This window comes from Heptranchias perlo, chromosome 1 (assembly GCF_035084215.1).
Source record: "Heptranchias perlo isolate sHepPer1 chromosome 1, sHepPer1.hap1, whole genome shotgun sequence".
In the NCBI taxonomy this organism is placed as follows: Eukaryota; Metazoa; Chordata; class Chondrichthyes; order Hexanchiformes; family Hexanchidae; genus Heptranchias; species Heptranchias perlo.
This window is the reverse complement of record NC_090325.1, coordinates 83,409,713-83,427,553: the sequence shown is the minus strand read 5'-3', so window position 1 is coordinate 83,427,553 and position 17,841 is coordinate 83,409,713. Positions and strand designations below refer to the sequence as shown.

The following is a 17,841-nucleotide window of genomic DNA, read 5'->3' as shown; positions in this document are numbered from 1 at the left end:
TTGATTGGCACCCCATCCACCACCCCAAACATTCACTCCCTTCATCACCGGCGCACTGTGGCTGCAGTGTGTACCATCCACAGGATGCACTGCAGCAACTCGCCAAGGCTTCTACGACAGCATCTCCCAAACCCGCGACCTAAACCACCTAGAAGGACAAGAGCAGCAGGTACATGGGAAGAACACCACCTGCATGTTCCCCTCCAAGTCACACACCATCCCGACTTGGAAATATATCGCCGTACCTTCATCGTCGCTGGGTCAAAATCCCGGAACTCCCTTCCTAACAACACTGTGGGAGAACCTTCACCACACGGACTGCAGCAGTTCAAGAAGGCGGCTCACCACCACCTTCTCAAGGGCAATGAGGGATGGGCAATAAATGCCGGCCTCACCAGCGTGCCCACATCCCATGAACGAATTAAAAAAAACTCCCCCCAAATCGGTCCAAGTATCTGAATCTTTGCTTAAGGATGCCAATGGGATGCTCAGTCAAGACCCTAATAGCAGTATGTGCTCTCTTGTATCATTGTTCACCTCTTGCCTTTGGATTCTTTAATGGCATTGACAGTCATGGCTGCAATGGATTAACTTTATCCCGCTAGCAGCCATCTATCCAATCTGCGTGGCCCTGTAAATAACAGTGGAACCATATATGCCACAAAATGAATGACTCTTGGCAACTCTAGGATAGCAGGCTTTACCGTGTATGATTTGGTACTTCTAGTCAAAGATCAGCTATATATGGATGGAGTGGAATACGTTTATGTTCATGAAAGGGATGGCATTGGATATAGGGGATATATATATATTGTACAGTTACATATATGGCATCAATAATTGCCTACGCTTTGGGGAATTCAGAATTGGTAGAAGCGGGACTCTGTTGTGTTGCTACCTGTTTTCCATGGGAAAATCGAGGATTTGAGAAACTCAAGGAAACAAAGCATTTGTCAACTGTATGATACACCAGGGCACCACAGATTGGGAAATTTTGCAGTTGTCTCCTACTGTATCTTGGAACAACCTTGTAGCATTACGGTTTACGATTGCAACTACAACTGACGCAGCCTTCCCTGTTGCTGAAAGGGTCTGCAGGTCTTGATGCAGAAGTTCACAAAATTCACTGAAGGCCTCCGTGAGGAATCATGGAGTATACAGGTTACCTCTGGAGTCCTAGGATCTATCCTTGGCCCCATCCTATTTCTCATCTACATGCTGGCCCTTGTGACATCATCCGAAAACACATCAGGTTCCACACGTACTCTGACGACACCCAGCTCTACCTCACCACCACCTCTCTCGACCCCTCCACTACCTCTGATTTGTTACGCTGCTTATCTGCCGACCAGTATTGGATGAGCAGAAACTTCCTCCAATTAAATATTGGGAAGACCAAAGCCACTGTCTATGGTCCCCGCCAAAAACTCCTTTCCCTAGGCACCGACTCCAACCCACTCCCTGTCTGAGGCTGAACCAGGCTATTCAGAAACTTGGTGTCCTTTGACCCTGAGCTGAGCTTCCGACCCAATATCTGCTCCCATCATCAGCTCATCTGCTGGTGAAACCTTCATCCATGCCTTTGGTACCTCTAGATTCGACTATTCCAAAGCTCTCCTGACCAGCTTCCCACCTTGCACCCTCCATAAATTTGAGCTCATACAAAATTCTGCTGCTTTTTTCCTAACTCACACCAAGTCCTGTTCACCCATCACCCCTGTGCTTGCTGACCTACATTGGCTCCCAGTCCAGCAACACCTCGATTTTAAAATTCTCATCCTTGTTTTCAAATCCCTCCATGGCCTCGCCCCTCCCTATCTCTGTGACCTCCTCCAGCCCTACAACCCTCCGAGATCTCTGCGCTCCTCCAATTCTGGCCCTTTGTGCATCCACGATTTTCATCACTACATTATTGGCTGCCGTGCCTTCAGCTGCCTAGGCCCTAAACTCTGGAATTCCCTCCCTAAACCTCTCTGCATCTCTCTCCTCCTAAAGACACTTCTTAAAACCTACCTCTTTGGCCGAGCTTTTGGTCACCAGTCCTAATATCTCATGTGGCTCGGTGTCAAATTTGGTAAGATAACGCTTCTATGAAGCGCCTTAGGACATTTTACTGCGTTAAAGGCGCTATATAAATGCAAGTTGTTGTTGTTTGTTGTTTAGTCTGACATGTCCAGGTACAAATGTCTGTGCCAGTAAACACGCTACCAGCATTAGGACAGGGCCTCATTGATCTCCTGAGGAGTAACTGTGTTCTTATTGTTGTCCACATTATCAGCCCTAATGTCTCTTTACTGCCTTATTAAAATGATCTTTGTATATTATCCATTATTTTTCCACCTTTCTAGCTGTTTGAAAAAATGTTCAGAGGCTATTAAATCCATTAACTGCTTCAATGTGATGACAGCATATCTGAGTCTTGACTTTTACGTGTTTGCTCATCCCTTTCTTACTCAGTTCTATAAAGTGGCTCACTTCCAATTTTAGTTCTTTTGAAAGGTCTGCACCCAAAACATTAACCTGTCTTTTGACTTTTCAACTGCGAATGGAACTGATACGTGTTTCCAGCATTTTATGTTTTTATTTGCTACAAAATCAGGGTGGCACTCAGCATCCAATAAAACAACATTTTTTCTTAATTTGTTCTCAGGATGTGGGTGACACTAGCAAGGCAGCATTTATTGCCTGCCCATCCCTAGTTGCCCTTAGGGCATGATGTGGACTGGAGTCACATGTAGGCTAAACAGGGTAGGGGTGGCAGGCTCCCTTCCCTGAAGGACATTAGGTCTTTACTATATTTTAACATGTGCCATTCCTTCTTATAAAAATATTTTTGTAGAGTCTCCAGTCAACACATCATTAACCTTATAAGATTTATTTTATTTTCAAGGGCCATACTGTTGGCTGGATCTAGCCATTATTAATGCCTTCTCTGTTAACAGATAGACAGGAGAATCAATCTGTTGTACGAGTTCCTGATTGCCTGGATTGTCAGCAGATGGAATGTGGCTTCCACCACTTCTGTATAATCTGTTTATAACATCAGCGCATTGTTGAATTCTCATGAGACAAAGTAACCTTAACACCAAGAACTATGTAAGGATGCAAATAATACTTTACAGCTAGTTGAGACTAGGGAACTGTGTGTCAGGTACAGTGAAAACAATGACGTTGGCAGACATCGACTGCTAACAAACACTGTCATTTTCAGTAAATTGTTTAATTCACTGTAATTTCCAATTATCTTCTTGTGGGTTTGACCAAAAAAAGGAACAGTTTACTAACTGCACATACCCAGATATTTTTAGACTTCAAACTGCAATTAGATGATTCAACTGCTTATTTTGTAGGTTTGATTGTGAATTACAGACTTCTTATTTTCCCAGAAACAGTAGTTCCAACTAAGATTCAAGTCCATGATCATATTTAAATGATGTCTTTGAGCACCTTAAGGCAGAATTTATATTACAACTTTACTGTAACTGCAGATGGTTTCCTGACCTGGCTTCAGAGGGGAGTGGTGCAGGACCCCATGGAGCAGGCAATCTGACATTGCTTGAGTTTGATACTGCATGGATTAAAACCCTACTGGGGTATTAAACCAGGTTTACAAAATGCTCAGGTGGTCCTTTAGACATTTTGGGACACTTTATAAACTTACCCAAAGCTTATCTAAATGTTCTGAGAGTGTGCATACTCCTGTCTGCCCCCTGTAAAGTATAAAGGTTGGGACCAGAGCACTGCGCATGCATATAAACATGCATAGAATCATATAAACATGCATGCGTGGAGCTCTCTCCTGGATCTTGCAGTCTAAACTGCCAGCTGCAAATGGACACGATAGTTTAACTGCACCCTTGAGAGATTTGAAAAGGATCACTCACTGAGTTAATGGGGGAGGGAAGGTGGAGAAAGGTTTTAATCATCTGAAATGGTGCACTTAGTATACTTGGCTTCTTTTGTATCATTGTATTTTTGTATGTACATATGTATTTGAGTCATCTTATCCTGCTTATGCTGAAGATATAACTTGATGCATTCAAATACACAATGTACAGAATGTGTGCAGGCACAATTTTTAAAAAACTCTACAAGAGTTCATGACACTGTTCGAAATGTAGTTAATTTATAAATACCTCCACAACCGTATTAGCAGTCAAAGGTGCTAACTTTATTGATGTGACTTATAACTGTTGTGAAATGTGCTATTTATCCTTGTGGGGATAATTTGTTTTATGACCATCACACACTTTCTAAATCAAGTGTTTAAAATATTTTGAGGGGGGATTTTACCTCCCTCCTCGTGGTGGAAGCGGAATTAAATTCAAGGTGGTCAACTTGCTGCCTGTTCCCGCGAGGGAGATTAAAAGTAACTTATTCATGTAAATATTTATTGGAATGTGGAATGCTTTGCTGTAAGTACTGAACAATGTTAAATCAGTGGCAGCATTCACCCAGGTATTGCACAATTATTTAAAGAATGATATAAGATTATGGGGAGAAAGCACAAAAATGGAGATGTTCAAAATCAGCCCTAGAGAGGAAATAAATTCAGCATGTCCTCCTCCTGTTTCTATAGTTTTCTCCTCTTCATACTATGTTGTAGTACTTTGAAGGATTATCATGTACAGTTTGGTACACTTTGCACCAGTAACTTGTCCATCTGCCACACTCGAAAAGAGAATCACTCAATCAAATGCAGCTGCATGATGTGTGCCCGTTATAACAACCATTATGACAGTTCCATAACACTTTGGTATGGCTGTATATCCCCCTGACAAGTGCAGCTTCTCACCTTTTTTTTCTGTTTGTAAATGGCTGCATATAATAGGAGCAGACTCTAATGGAGAAAGGCCCTCCCCAACTTGAGGCCATCAAGTGATTTTGAGATCACCCTCCAGGTCATTCGCTGAGACAAGCTTTTCTGTCATTCAATTAGATCATGGCTGACCTGTATCGTAACTCTATCTACCCGCCTTGATTCTGTAACCCTTAATATTCTTGCTGAACAAAAATCAATCTTTGTTTTGAAATTTTCAATTGACCTAGCCCCCACAGCTTTTTGGGGGAAGAGTGTTCTGGATTTCCACTGCTCTTTATGTGAAGAAGTGTTTCCTGACATCACCCTTGAACGGCCGAGCTCTAATTTTAAGGTTATGCCCCCTTGTTCTGGACTCCCCCACCAGAGGAAATAGTTTCTCTCTGTCTACCCTATCGTATCCTTTAATCATCTTTAAAACCTCAATTAGATCACCCCTTAATCTTCTATACTCAAGGGAACACAAGCATAGTCCTCATTATTTAAACCCTTCTAGACCCGGTATCAATCTGGTGAATCTGTGATGCATCCCCTCCAAGGCCAATATATCCTTCCTGAGGTATGGTGCCCAGAAATGAACAAAATATTCCAGATGAGGTTTAACCAGAGCTTTATATAACTGTAACATAACTTCCACCCCTTTGTATTCTAAGGGTTGCTGGTGACAGCATTGTAATCTACATCCCCCTTTTTCTTTAGGTGTGGCTGAGAAACCTGTACCACAGGCCAGTAGGCCAGTGGACCAGATATGGCCAGCACTTACGACACCCAGTGTCACTCACTCCTAGTCTTGAAAACTGCTCAGTTATATCCATTCTGGGGGGATTTAGTTAATGAGTTAAAGGAGGGTGCACTGGGTGCAGGAGGTGGTGGACAACAAGCAAGAACCAACTGATTGGAGGGCCAACTCGCTTCCATCCTCCCTGTTGAGCCCAGTGATCTCGCAGGTCCTGCTTTTAAACAAATGTACTTGCTGAGCACAGGCATTTTTCCCAGTCACAGGAGACTATGCCAGCTAACCTGCAAGAGCGGATGACTAGGGTGGGGAATTCACTACCCGCGTTTGTGCAGATGGACTGACGTTCAGAAGTACAGACCCTGTGTGGCAAATCTATGAACAACTGCAATAGAGCATCATCTGGCAGAGGCTCTATTATCAGTCATTTGATCTCCCATGAATGTTCACATTGCTGCTATTCAAGTCTATGATGCAGGATGGAGAAGGTTGTCTCTTCCAGTTTCACATTGAGACTACCTTTATGGTTTCACTGATTTAATCAGGGTGCATTATCATGCCAAGCAGTAGGAATAATATGGCACAGGCTAGTTTAGAGACATGACTGGAGTTGGCATGGATGAAGGTGCTGCATCTCATGACTGCAACACATCTACACCTTCAAACTGCCCCACTCCACCAACAGCAAGCATGCGGGACAAAATACCCACAGAGGTAGTGATTGGGCCATCCTGTGACACAGTTCAAGGAGGTAGAGAACTACCTTACCCCCAAGAGGCTCCACCGAGATACAACACCCCACACTGACACCTGCCAGTGGAAGCACTTAGTAGAAGCACAAAGTTAGGATGTCCAGGACACATGCCTTGCAGTGTCACCAAAGGGAAGCAGTGGGCTGGAAACCACAAGGTAGACACAATGTTACTTTTAGGGAATGAAAATTTGATTGCACTATTGTTCAACTGTGTCCAAAGAGTGGTCATGGAATGATGCTGAATAATGTATCCTCAGGTGAAAAGAATGAGATTCTAGGTACTTTATTTGGACCTAAAGGAAACATTAGTGACAGCATGGTGAAGATGGACAGAAGTCTATGGGTGGATGGAGGATTAAGAGATTGTCTTGTCAATAAAAACCTAGTGCATGGCTCTAGAGCCTATAAAGGTGCTTCAGCAGCAGGACCTCCTAGCTCCTATTGCTTGTCTTCTTTGTCTTCTTGGTTGCCCCCTCTATGATCCATTGTTGTAGCTCTTTGGATTATGAAGTTGTGTAGCATGCATGATGATCCTGGAGACTTTACTCTGGGAACTCCTTGATCTGTCAAAGCAAAAAAGGGCCCTCAAGATGTTTGCAGTGTATTCAATAATGTTTGTGGTAGCTGCCTGCACCTCACTATATTTCTGCTCGGTAACTATTCATGGGTGTCATAGGGAAGTCATTATCTGAATCTTATCGCGTTTCTTTAGGCTCCAAAAAGTTATCTTCTACTCTTCTTTGTGGATCAAATAATGGGGGCACGGTAGATTGCCTTAAAACGAGGGCATCATGTCTGCTGCCTGTAAGTGGGCATTGACTTGTACTAATGTCACTGATGAGATGAATGCTAATGAAGGGATAGCCTTTACGTTTCATGAAGGTGTCACTGTTGTGTGTAGGAATCTGTAAGGCAACATTGCTGCCATCAATTATGCCCTGCACTTTGGCAAGTTCTGCCATTTAGAAAAGGTGTCGGGCCCTCTCATGCTGTTTTGGGTTGTCCATGGGGAAAGTGCTTTACATGGTCGTTTTGGCAAACAAGGTATCAATCACCTGCTTAATACATCTGTGCACTGCAGATTGACTGCTGTTGCTGACATCCTCTGTGCCACCCTGGAATGAACCTGAGGCATAACAGCCGAGTGCTGTGGTGACTTTGACAGCACTGACAGAGCTGTTGCTATACAGGAGTTTTGGCTGGAGGTCAGATGCCAGTGTGCAGCGTAATTCTGCCATAGCATCATATTAATCACACTCCACGAAAACAGAATTCCTCAAACAAGACTATGTAAGTTCACCTCTGCCTGTAGATCCAAGTTTGAGGACAATGGTGGTTGCAGCCTTTCTGCCCCTGATTTAACTCATCTGCCTGGAATCCTTTTTTTTGCTTTTCCTCCTTTTTTTCCAAATAACAGGGGTTCCATAAGGAAATCCATAGTGCCATTATAAAATGCAACAACTGAAAATGGCAGTGCCAACATTCTTGGCAATCAGAAAGAAAGTGGTCTGCAATAAATAGGCTACCAAAAAAGCAGTAATATTAATTTTCTGACATTTCTAAAAATATGTTCTTCATATTCAAAATGGGTACTTCCCCCTTTAAACATTGACTTTCTGTCAGCAGCCAGGATTCAACTATGCCCATTTTGTATGGGTGACCTAAGGACTTGATATGAATGCTGGGAATCTATGCTTGAGGCTGATTTGAATATATATAGCCGAGGATGATTACACGTAACCAGTTCCCTTGATCAACAGGTGGTTGTTGTTCCTTTGGATTCTCATTTCCTAAATGCTGTTAGCACAGTGTCTACACATCTATCATAGTTACACTAAAACTGGTGCAAAAATAAAGTATGTTGACTTAATGTAAAACAGCCTCAAGAGAACCTCAGTAAATGCTACTGCCAGCAGTACACAACCAATTGTAGCATGTTTCTTTTGCATCAACAACTGCCTCAAAATATAATCGGACTTATCAGTAAAAGTAGAAATCCTGGATGGGCTTTAATAGTCACAAATTTGTTTTCTAACATATTTCTTTGAGATTATTTCTTGTTAAGATTTCCATGTTGAATATTACAATAGAGAAGATTGCAAAAAAAATTCATGTTGTAGAAGCAGCCTGAGGAAGAAGTAAAACCTGGCAATGACACATACTTCCTGACCATTTGGAAGAAACAGAATGCCATACCTAAAGGACTAAAAATCTAAAAGCCACTGGACATTGCACATAACAAACAGCTGCCAAATATCACCAAAAAGCTTAGAAATCACCTGCTTCTTGGAATACATCAGTCATGTGAAGGGAAATTCCTTAAGTACTATTGGGGAAATAAAGAAGTACAGAACATTTAGTCACCAATTCATTAGGGTTTTGTTTTGGTGCAGAAATGCTAATATGAACCTTAGTAATTAAATTAGTCAAGCATGACTAATTTACAAATTCATGCTGACTGTCTCTGATTAGCTCATGCCTTTCTGAGTGTTCACTAATTTCATCCTATATTAACTGAGGCAAAACACATAAGCATCTCCAACATTCCCTCACTTCCATGATGGCTCCATTTATCTTTAAATGGTCCTATCCCTCCGTTGACTATTCTACCTATGTGCCTATAATAGCCTTTTTTAATTTCCCTTGATGTTGACCAGTCTTTTTTCATACTCCCTCTGAATCTTCCCAATCTCCCTATTTGATTCCCTTTTGTTCTTTTTATATTCGTTTTCTTCAGTATTATTCTCCCCTACATTTATCAAATGCCTCTTTTATAAACCTTACTGTTGTTCTACCATCTCTATTTATCCTTGAAACTCAATGCACTCCTTTATTCCTAGTCATAATGCATCTTATTCATCTTTAAGTGTCTTGCAATGGTCTGATGTTTGATCTGCTGTTTTTTTCTAACCAATTAATCTGGGCTATGTTCCTTTCCATCCCACTGAAATTAACTAATTTCCAGTCCAACGCAGTTATCTTTTACTTTTTCTTTATCTATTTTCAATGTGAACCTAATTACATTATGGTCACGATTTCTGAAGTGTTCTCCTACATTCTGGTCATTTACTTGTCCTGTTTTGTTATCCAGGACCAAATCTAGCACTGCATCCTTCCTACTGGATAAGGAAACGGCAAAAGAATAATGTATTTTCCCACTGAGCCAGCAACAGAGGGCAATAGCCCTTTTATACAAGAATGGACATTTTTAAATTGGTTGGGAATTTGCAGCTAAATTGCGCTATGTGGTGAGAATAAACAGTGTAGTTGTTACTCTGATCAAATTTTGAAGTGAGAACTTCCAGCTGACCAAATCTATGAAGCAGGGTAGTCAAGCTAAGCTATGGACACTTTCTACAAATCTGCCAATTTCTGAGGACAAGAAAAATCAGTGCATATTCTGGGACAGTAATTCAATACCAATCAGCACACAAGCAGAATCTAGCAAACCACTGTAGAAATTTTTATGGACACCATTCAGATTAGGTACCTTCTGATGCAGACTGGATATGCTGGCTTCAAGACCTGCAGTACAAACATTTTTTGCACTGGAGTAGTATTTCACCCTCAAGAGTTCACATTACTATGATGTAAATGGACCCAGTCTATATTAATAAAGATATCAGATTGCTAATGTAACTACGTTAGAGATAAATTACAAAATAAATATGTTCCAAATCAAACTCTTTGTGCATCTCCTAGGATAACAGATTTGCCTTGGCAATGAAGGGCTGAAATTAACACAGAAACATTACTGGGTACCGTGTAAATATATAACATGCACGCTCACCGAGGCAATCCTAGCCACATGTTCCACGACGGTGACCAGTCTTCTTCAGTTAAGTTGTTTTGATTGGTGTTAAGAGGCATTTGGCTGTTGACATTGTCTTTTTCTGCCACCCTCAGTTCCAAAGCTTTGAGAACAACAGAAGAGGAGGTGGCACTATGTTTTATTATAGAGACTGCTTCACTTTGCATCATACCAGTTAGTTCAATGCCATTTATATTCAACAGAATGTCACCTAAGAAGAGCAAAGAAAATATGAAATGCAGTGATTCATTTTATAACTTCCAAATGGACAGTCATGTGAATCTGCTCCAGAAAGTAATTTGTTTTATGATTCCTTAAGTCTAGTAACTGTTTTCATTCAATGTTGCATAGTCTGCTTACTGATGCAGGGAAAATTATAATCTTACTCAGTCCTATTGGGAGCACTTTCGGGTAAACTCTCTCATACAAAACTAACAATTTTATTCACTCACCATATTTCTTCCCTCTCCTGTTTTATGAAATCTCAACAGAGGACAGGCAGTTGACCTGCTCTTGAACCTGCACAACAGCAGTCTGGGTTGACTTGCTCTGGATTAGAGAGGCAAGTGTCTTACCTCTATTTTGTGACTTCTACAGACATCCATAACTGCAATCATGGATTAATTCCTTAAGGGATGAATGGAGCATCCATGCTTCTTCTGGCAATGTTACAGAACAGAGTAAATGTCATTTTTGGATAGGGACTTGGGCTTCATATTGCTAAGTGTTAATCTAAACAAAAAATAAAGAAAAGGACATGCCTAGCCTATGCAGAGATGATTATTTTGGATTATATTAATTATTAGGCAGTCTGATAAATTTAATCGTGGGTGGTTGTAAATCTGGGACACTTCCAAATATATGATGAACAAGCCTAGAAATACCAGACCTCTAAAGGGCAGAGTCATGGCAGGGGGTCAGAATTGGGGGATGAACCTGGATCTGCTGAAATTCCAGCCCATCTAACTTAGCGTACAAATTTTGGACGTGGGTTGCAACTCCCTTCCTCATTTATGGGAGTGGTCATTCCTGGTATCCCTCGGAATTTTAAGAGGGATTGAATACCTTCAAAATGCTGTCTAAAGTTCCCAGCAGGGATAGAAAATATTTTTTTAAACCTTTTTGCTCTTTGGCTAGTAAGGGCCTAAAGCTCCCTCTCTCGAAACAGCCAGGTGCGGTTTTGGATGGGGTCGTGGCGAGGCCAATGTGGTGGGCAGAAGTAGAGTCCCGTTGCACTTCCAACCCCCCTAAAGACTTTGCAGAATTTCCTGCCTACAGTCTCTAAAATACTCCAATCAAGAGTTATCAAAGGTTGTGTTGAAAAGAAATTGAAATGATTATAAATTAAATGGGAAAAAAGTTTATTCATTTGAACCAAAACATCAAGAATCTAGAAACAACAGATTTATACAAGTATAATAAGTGCTAAGTGAACACAGGATTAAACATCTAATAAATGGTCTAAAACATGTACTTATATAAATAATTTACAACAAATTCTTGGTTACCATTTTTTATTCTTCCATCATTCCCCAAGCATCCATCAGGATGTACATTTGTAACATAGATTGGGAGATCCCAGCATTTGCTTAGCAGGCCTCCTGATACTGTCATTCCCAAGGACTCATGAGCTTCTTTGTTAATGCTGATGATCTTTTCATGGCATGTGAAGGCATGAAGAAAGTTCTAGAGAAGGCAAAGACAATTTGCTGTTATAAAATATGTGTCAAAATGGCTTCTACGAGGATCAGCTTTAGCCCAACAGTCTGACCCTATGGCATTGTTCCTTTTATGAGACAGTGTTTCAGAAATGCAAAAACTATTCAATACTAACTTTCTTGTTTTGTTTCATTTTAAAAATGTAAATATATTATTTGCAGAGCTATTGCAAGTAGCAGTTATTCACTGTCATGCTCTTACTTTGACTCTCCTGCATTCAAAACTCAAGTGTCATGGATTAGTCAATTCCAATTAATGTTCCCAGATGTCTGCAGTACAGAATCAGCAATAGCTGCTAACATGAGCAGTGCGAAGCACAGGGAAATATGGTTTATTATGAACAGTGTCCTTTACAGCTGAGCTATCCAGGCTACAAATTATGTCACAAATAGAAGACTAATAGATTAAATAAAATAAAAAATACTGGAACAGCTTCACAATGGCCCAGTGAGTAAAGGCACCACTTGACAAAGCACTAGGTTATACAGATCGCACTTGGTCCCTGGTCTGTGCTGAGTTAGCAGAATTATGCTACAATTGACTAGCCATTTGGGAATGGTTTCTAGTGCTTTTGGAATACCAGCAAGAGTTGGAGTCTTCAGGAGAGGTGGGGAGAAATAGCATAAAAAATTGGGAGGAAAATAAATGCATCCACATGCTCACCTGAAAAATTGTGTGAAGTAACTAGTATCAGAAATTCTACCACAGAGAATTATTATATATGAATAGTATATTACAGATGTGCTATCCAGGCTATAAATTACATCACAAACGGAACACTGATAGGAAAAAGTATAAATAAAAGTTACTGGGCAAGAAATATAGCAATGTTTTAATCCTGTTAAGAGATTATTTCCTAATAATCTAGTGAAGTCTTCATAGTGCTGTCTTTGGCATCCATACAAAGCATGGTATAAAGATATGCACATTTATATAGAGTCTGTCTATTTGAGATTTCTATCTTTGAGATGGATTACATCTGAGACTGGATTATACCAGCCAGCCTTACAAAGGAATCTACTGTAAATGATTAATCAAATCGTAGAATTCTGCAGCAACTGCCACATGACACTGTTACACATAAGGTTACTAACACATTTTGGGTTGCTCTACGTCAAGCCATATTGATTTTGCAACCTTCACTCAGCCAAAAGCATCAAGGAAACCAATTGTTTTAAGTCAAAAAATTACAGTGCACCTGATTTCCCAACTGGAAATTTTGAAGTGCTAGCATATGCAGGCCACAATTGCGTCAGATAATTAAAATTAGTCCCTTGTCCAAATTTCCGACCTATGGTACACTGCTCGCTCATTTTAGATGGGTGCAGCATGGTTCCTGGCCTCTGAGAAGTAAGCAGCAGTTATGGTCATCAACCTTTGTGTTTTCTGATAAATTTTACTGCATTTCCCCCCATGCCTCAGTTGTTTTTGATAGGAACTCTTAGATTTTTGTTTCTGTTTGCTACCAATGTTTTCCTTCATTATTCTTGGTTGTTACATGCATTTAAATGGAACCATATAAAGTGCTGAACACAGATTTTAGTTGTCACTGTCTGAACATGCTGGATGTTTCAGGAGGATGAAGGAGAGTTCACGACGGGGTCGCCAAACACATGTATAATGACACCCAAGGCATTTTTCCCACACTTGTGTAACCCTGGAACCTGTATTTACAGATCCTCTCCCAACATGTAACTGGACATGTCTGAGGATACCCATCTTCATGCCCTCTGCTTCAGAAGACGGGCTGCCACACAGTTGTGCCATCTACTGGAGGATGACATTAAAGACATCTGGTACAAGGACAGCCCTTTCTGTAGGAGCGAAGGTTACCACAGCATGAAGCTTTCGTACTACTGAATCTGTCCAATCCTCCCGGCACTCATTATTTTCAAATTATATATCTTTTATCATCAGCTACTCCAGCACAGGATGGATGTATGCAAGGTTAAGCTCCTGTACTATGCCATGACAAAATGTCAAAATTCCAACTTGAGAAGACCATTTCAAGGTGAATTTTTTTCATTTCCCACAACTGTAATCCTTGTTCATTTTCCGATTAAACCCACCAATTTGTGTCAGATTTGCAGTCAGTTTTGTACTATACATCCATTCCCATCGGAAATTGGGTTAGGACTGCCCAAACATATCTCACATAAGTTCCTTACAGCCCACAGAAATAGACATTTATCTCACAATTGAAGTGACAGTCTCTGCAATAATATCTGTTTACATCTAAATGCCTTCCCTGCTGACTTTATGCCTCTTAATTGAGAGATTTTCTGATAGTAGCTAAGATTCTGATCTGCCCAAAGAATATGAAAAAAAGGAGTAACACATTGACCTTTCAACTTGATGGGATAAAACCCATTAGCTCTCTACTAGTTGTAAAGGTCCATGTGAAGTGAGATGAACAGTTTCAACCCAGCTCTTAGTGGAAAGCTCAAAACTGTCCACAACTTTGTATCAATTTATATCAGTAGGACTACATGGATGGCAGATGGAGGAAATGCCACATAAGTGCAGTCGAAGCCATTCATCTAAAGTTGGAGTTAAGGCACATTAGCATTGTTCTCAAGATTTGGGCCTCAGCATGTTCAGACACTGACAACTAAAATCTGTGCTCAGCACTTTATATGGTTCCATTTAAATGCATGTAACAACCAAGAATAATGAAGGAAAACATTGGTAGCACTGCACTGAAGTGTCAACCTAGATTATATCTTCACGTCTCTGTAGTGGGACTTGAACCCACAACCTTCTGACTTAAAGGCGAGAGTACCACGACAGAGCCAAGGCTACACTGACTTAAGAATACTTGGGCTAACATTTGGTGCTCAAAATTGAACGGTAGGCGAATCCCCCTAGTGCTGACATCCTTCAGGCTGATGTACATTTAAAAAAGATTTCAAGTCAATATTTTAGAAAATCTTTCCAGAGCTTACCACTTCAATACAGATATTACCAAGCACATGCTAATTTATCTTGAGAATCTAATTGAATGGAAATATGAAAAAAATCATTTTATAAACATGCAATTGAAAGCTGAATAATTGCTGATAAAATCCAGGCCCAGAGCAGACATTGTTTATCTTGAAATACATCTGAGTACATTCAGTGACTCTCCACTGACATTTTTACATCACTGTCTAAGCCACTCTTCCGGCAACTCTAACCTCTGTAAGTAATTTTCTACGATAGACATCAGTTTCAACTGACCTTCTTGTTCACAGAGATAAATATTTGCAGATATTTAGTCTAACAAGCACTTCATTACAGAAGATCTGTGCATAGCTATCATTTTGCTGTCCCACGTTCTGAATCTTTGTTTACAAAATACGTGCTGTACTTGGTTGGGAGTTGGGACGCAGCAATTATAGACTATAACAATCCTCTTAAATGCACTTTCTTAACTAAACTTAAATTATGTTATCTTTTTCTTCTTTCAGGTCCCCTTATGCCAGGTATTATTCTGTTTTGCTTGAGTATTTTTTTTCAAAGTCCCTAAGGGACTCAATATACGTCATAGAAGAATTGTATAATCTAAACAGAACAGCCCTGTGAAATACATCTACTACCCCCAACTTGGTGGAGATTGATGTACAACTCAAAAAAGGCACTCCATGCAAAATTAACTAACTGAGAGGAGGTGGAAAGGTAGCCTCTTCCCAGGCTCTGCCATTACTACTCTATAATGAATAATTCTGCAAGAGCAGCCAAAGGGTGACTTAATCTAAGATATTTATCTCCAATTGGTTGGAAGGCATCTGCGTTCAGCATTCGCCCACTGACTCCAGTTGAATAGATGAGATTGGGAACTCCCTATGTAGAGAATTAAGGGCTCGAATCCCCATTGTATTACTCTGTAGCACAGTACACCAGACAATCAGCAACCTATTGTGCTTTTGGAAGTGACAACTGAGAATAAATTAATTTTATAACTTTAGTCATATCTGTAGCATAATTTGTGTCAAAACTTCCAAAATATTTAATTGATAATTCAAAATTTATTATTCATTTAAATTTTCTTGATCATTTTAAAACATCTTTCCCAATATATCCAACAAAAATCAGTACCTTCAAAAATTCATTATACAAAAAGAGGACAGACAGAATTTGTAGCATTATTTATATAACCTCAGTAACACTATAAGGGCAGATTTCTTACTCGTTACCTTAATCTAATCATATCTGTATAATTGGAAGTTTTGCATCTGCAAGGTGTCCAACATGTCCAAAATGTACAAAGCACGTTGACTACATTTTAGTGAATAAAATTTAAGCCAGTCAAAAAACATGTAAGAATTTATGCTACTATCTCTTCAAAATAATCCCATTAACAAAAAAGGTACCAATCAGATTCTTGAAAATAAAATTTGGAAGTCGTTTGAACAGCCATGTTAGATCCTCATACATCCCAAAATATATCCTTAAAATTAAAATTTGAAACACAATAAACACAAAAAATTTAAAATGAAAAATAACAAAACTTACCCATAAGTATCCTCTGCCCAGTACCTAAGCCAACATTTGCACATGAAGGTCTCCCTTCTCTCAAGGGCTTTGCGCTGATCTTCTGCTTCATTCCCAGAACTCGCATGGCTCAGCTGGGCTTTGGGTCATTATATTATGCATACACATAACTTCAGTGGCACAAAGATTTTATAGGATATGACAATTTGGAAGCTGCTGTTTTAATTCTGTTGAACTAAATAGATAAAGCCGGACTGTTCAAACTGTCCAGTTATTGAGCCTGTGTAGCACAGCACACACCTGGGGAGAAGGAAAGAGAAGAACACGCAGAGACAGGGGTAAGGGAACAGGAAGACAGACTTTCTTGAAAATGGGGTGAAAAGAGAATGCAAAACAACCCTCTTGAATGGGGACAGAAGGGAGACAGAGATGGACCCTGTTACGAGTGCGATAAGAGAGCTTTTCTGGCCCTGATGGAACCATGAAGAACAATTGCTGTCATGGCTTAAAATGCCCATGTTAAAATATAGTGTATGCTTGGACTCACCATATACAACTCCTTGGCACATGCAATATAATAGAATATTAATGATGCAAAATTTTCTTAAGAGCATCTGGGGTAGATTTTTGTCTTTACCATCTGGGCATAAAGCATCGCCTGTGCGGAGCGCAAAGGGGAAACTCTGCGGTGAAGATTACTCGTCCGTAACAGAGCCAGTTCATTCATTTAAATAGAAAGGCAGGCTCTGTTACAGGTGTGTTCCTCCCCGATATTCCTCTCTGCACTCTGCCAAATGATGCTTAACGCCCCGACAGTCAAGAAGAAAATCTATCCCATTGTGCCTGAAGGCTTTTGTTTCAATTTTATAAGAGAATTAAAAACATTACTAATACTTACTGCTCAACATATAATCTGTTTATTTAGTGATGCAAGATATGTCTCAGTTGCCATTATAGTGTACAATAATAAGTCAATTCAATCCTTTCCACAGTATTAGTAAGGACTATAGGAAATCCCTGTCCTTACCTTGTTATGCAGGTTTCTTTCATCAGGGCTAGTTGGACTGCTGCTGTTCCAGCCACTCTCTTGCAAGATATCAGGGGTCTGTTCTCTGGTCATTCTCGATACAATAAAATGTACTCGATCCTCACTTACCTAAATTATGATATACAAATGCAAGTCAAACAATTGGGAAACTAACAAACGCATTCTGCGCCAGAATTCTCGCAAATTATCTTCTGGTACAGAAACAGAACACATCAAGGATCAATGCAAAATGGGATTCCCAGATCTATATTTGCATGTATAAAAATTAAAGTACATCAGTGCTTTCACAATGTCTATAATTATTTTATTGCAATAGTGTGATTTTAAAACTGTTCTTACTACACATCTGTTTGCTGCTGTTCCCACTGTGCAGAAGTCAGCCCAAGTACTGTGATTGCTAATTGGTGACATCTGAAATGATTGAACTGCCCTGAAATTGACATGTTGATTTCAAAATAATAGTTAGAAAATGAATACCAAA

At 40.1% G+C, this 17,841-nt stretch overlaps 1 protein-coding gene across 1 annotated transcript in view; it reads right to left on the bottom strand.

The window, feature by feature from the left end:
• lnx1 (ligand of numb-protein X 1) overlaps positions 1 to 17,841 on the bottom strand; it is a 119,064-nt gene that overhangs the window by 21,710 nt on the left and 79,513 nt on the right. Inside the window, exons 6-8 of the mRNA XM_067987440.1 lie at positions 17,340 to 17,468; positions 11,629 to 11,806; positions 10,100 to 10,331 (exon numbers count right to left, since the gene is read on the bottom strand). Of these exons, the coding sequence (XP_067843541.1) occupies positions 10,100 to 10,331; positions 11,629 to 11,806; positions 17,340 to 17,468 (539 nt within the window). The remainder of the gene's footprint in view (positions 1 to 10,099; positions 10,332 to 11,628; positions 11,807 to 17,339; positions 17,469 to 17,841) is intronic.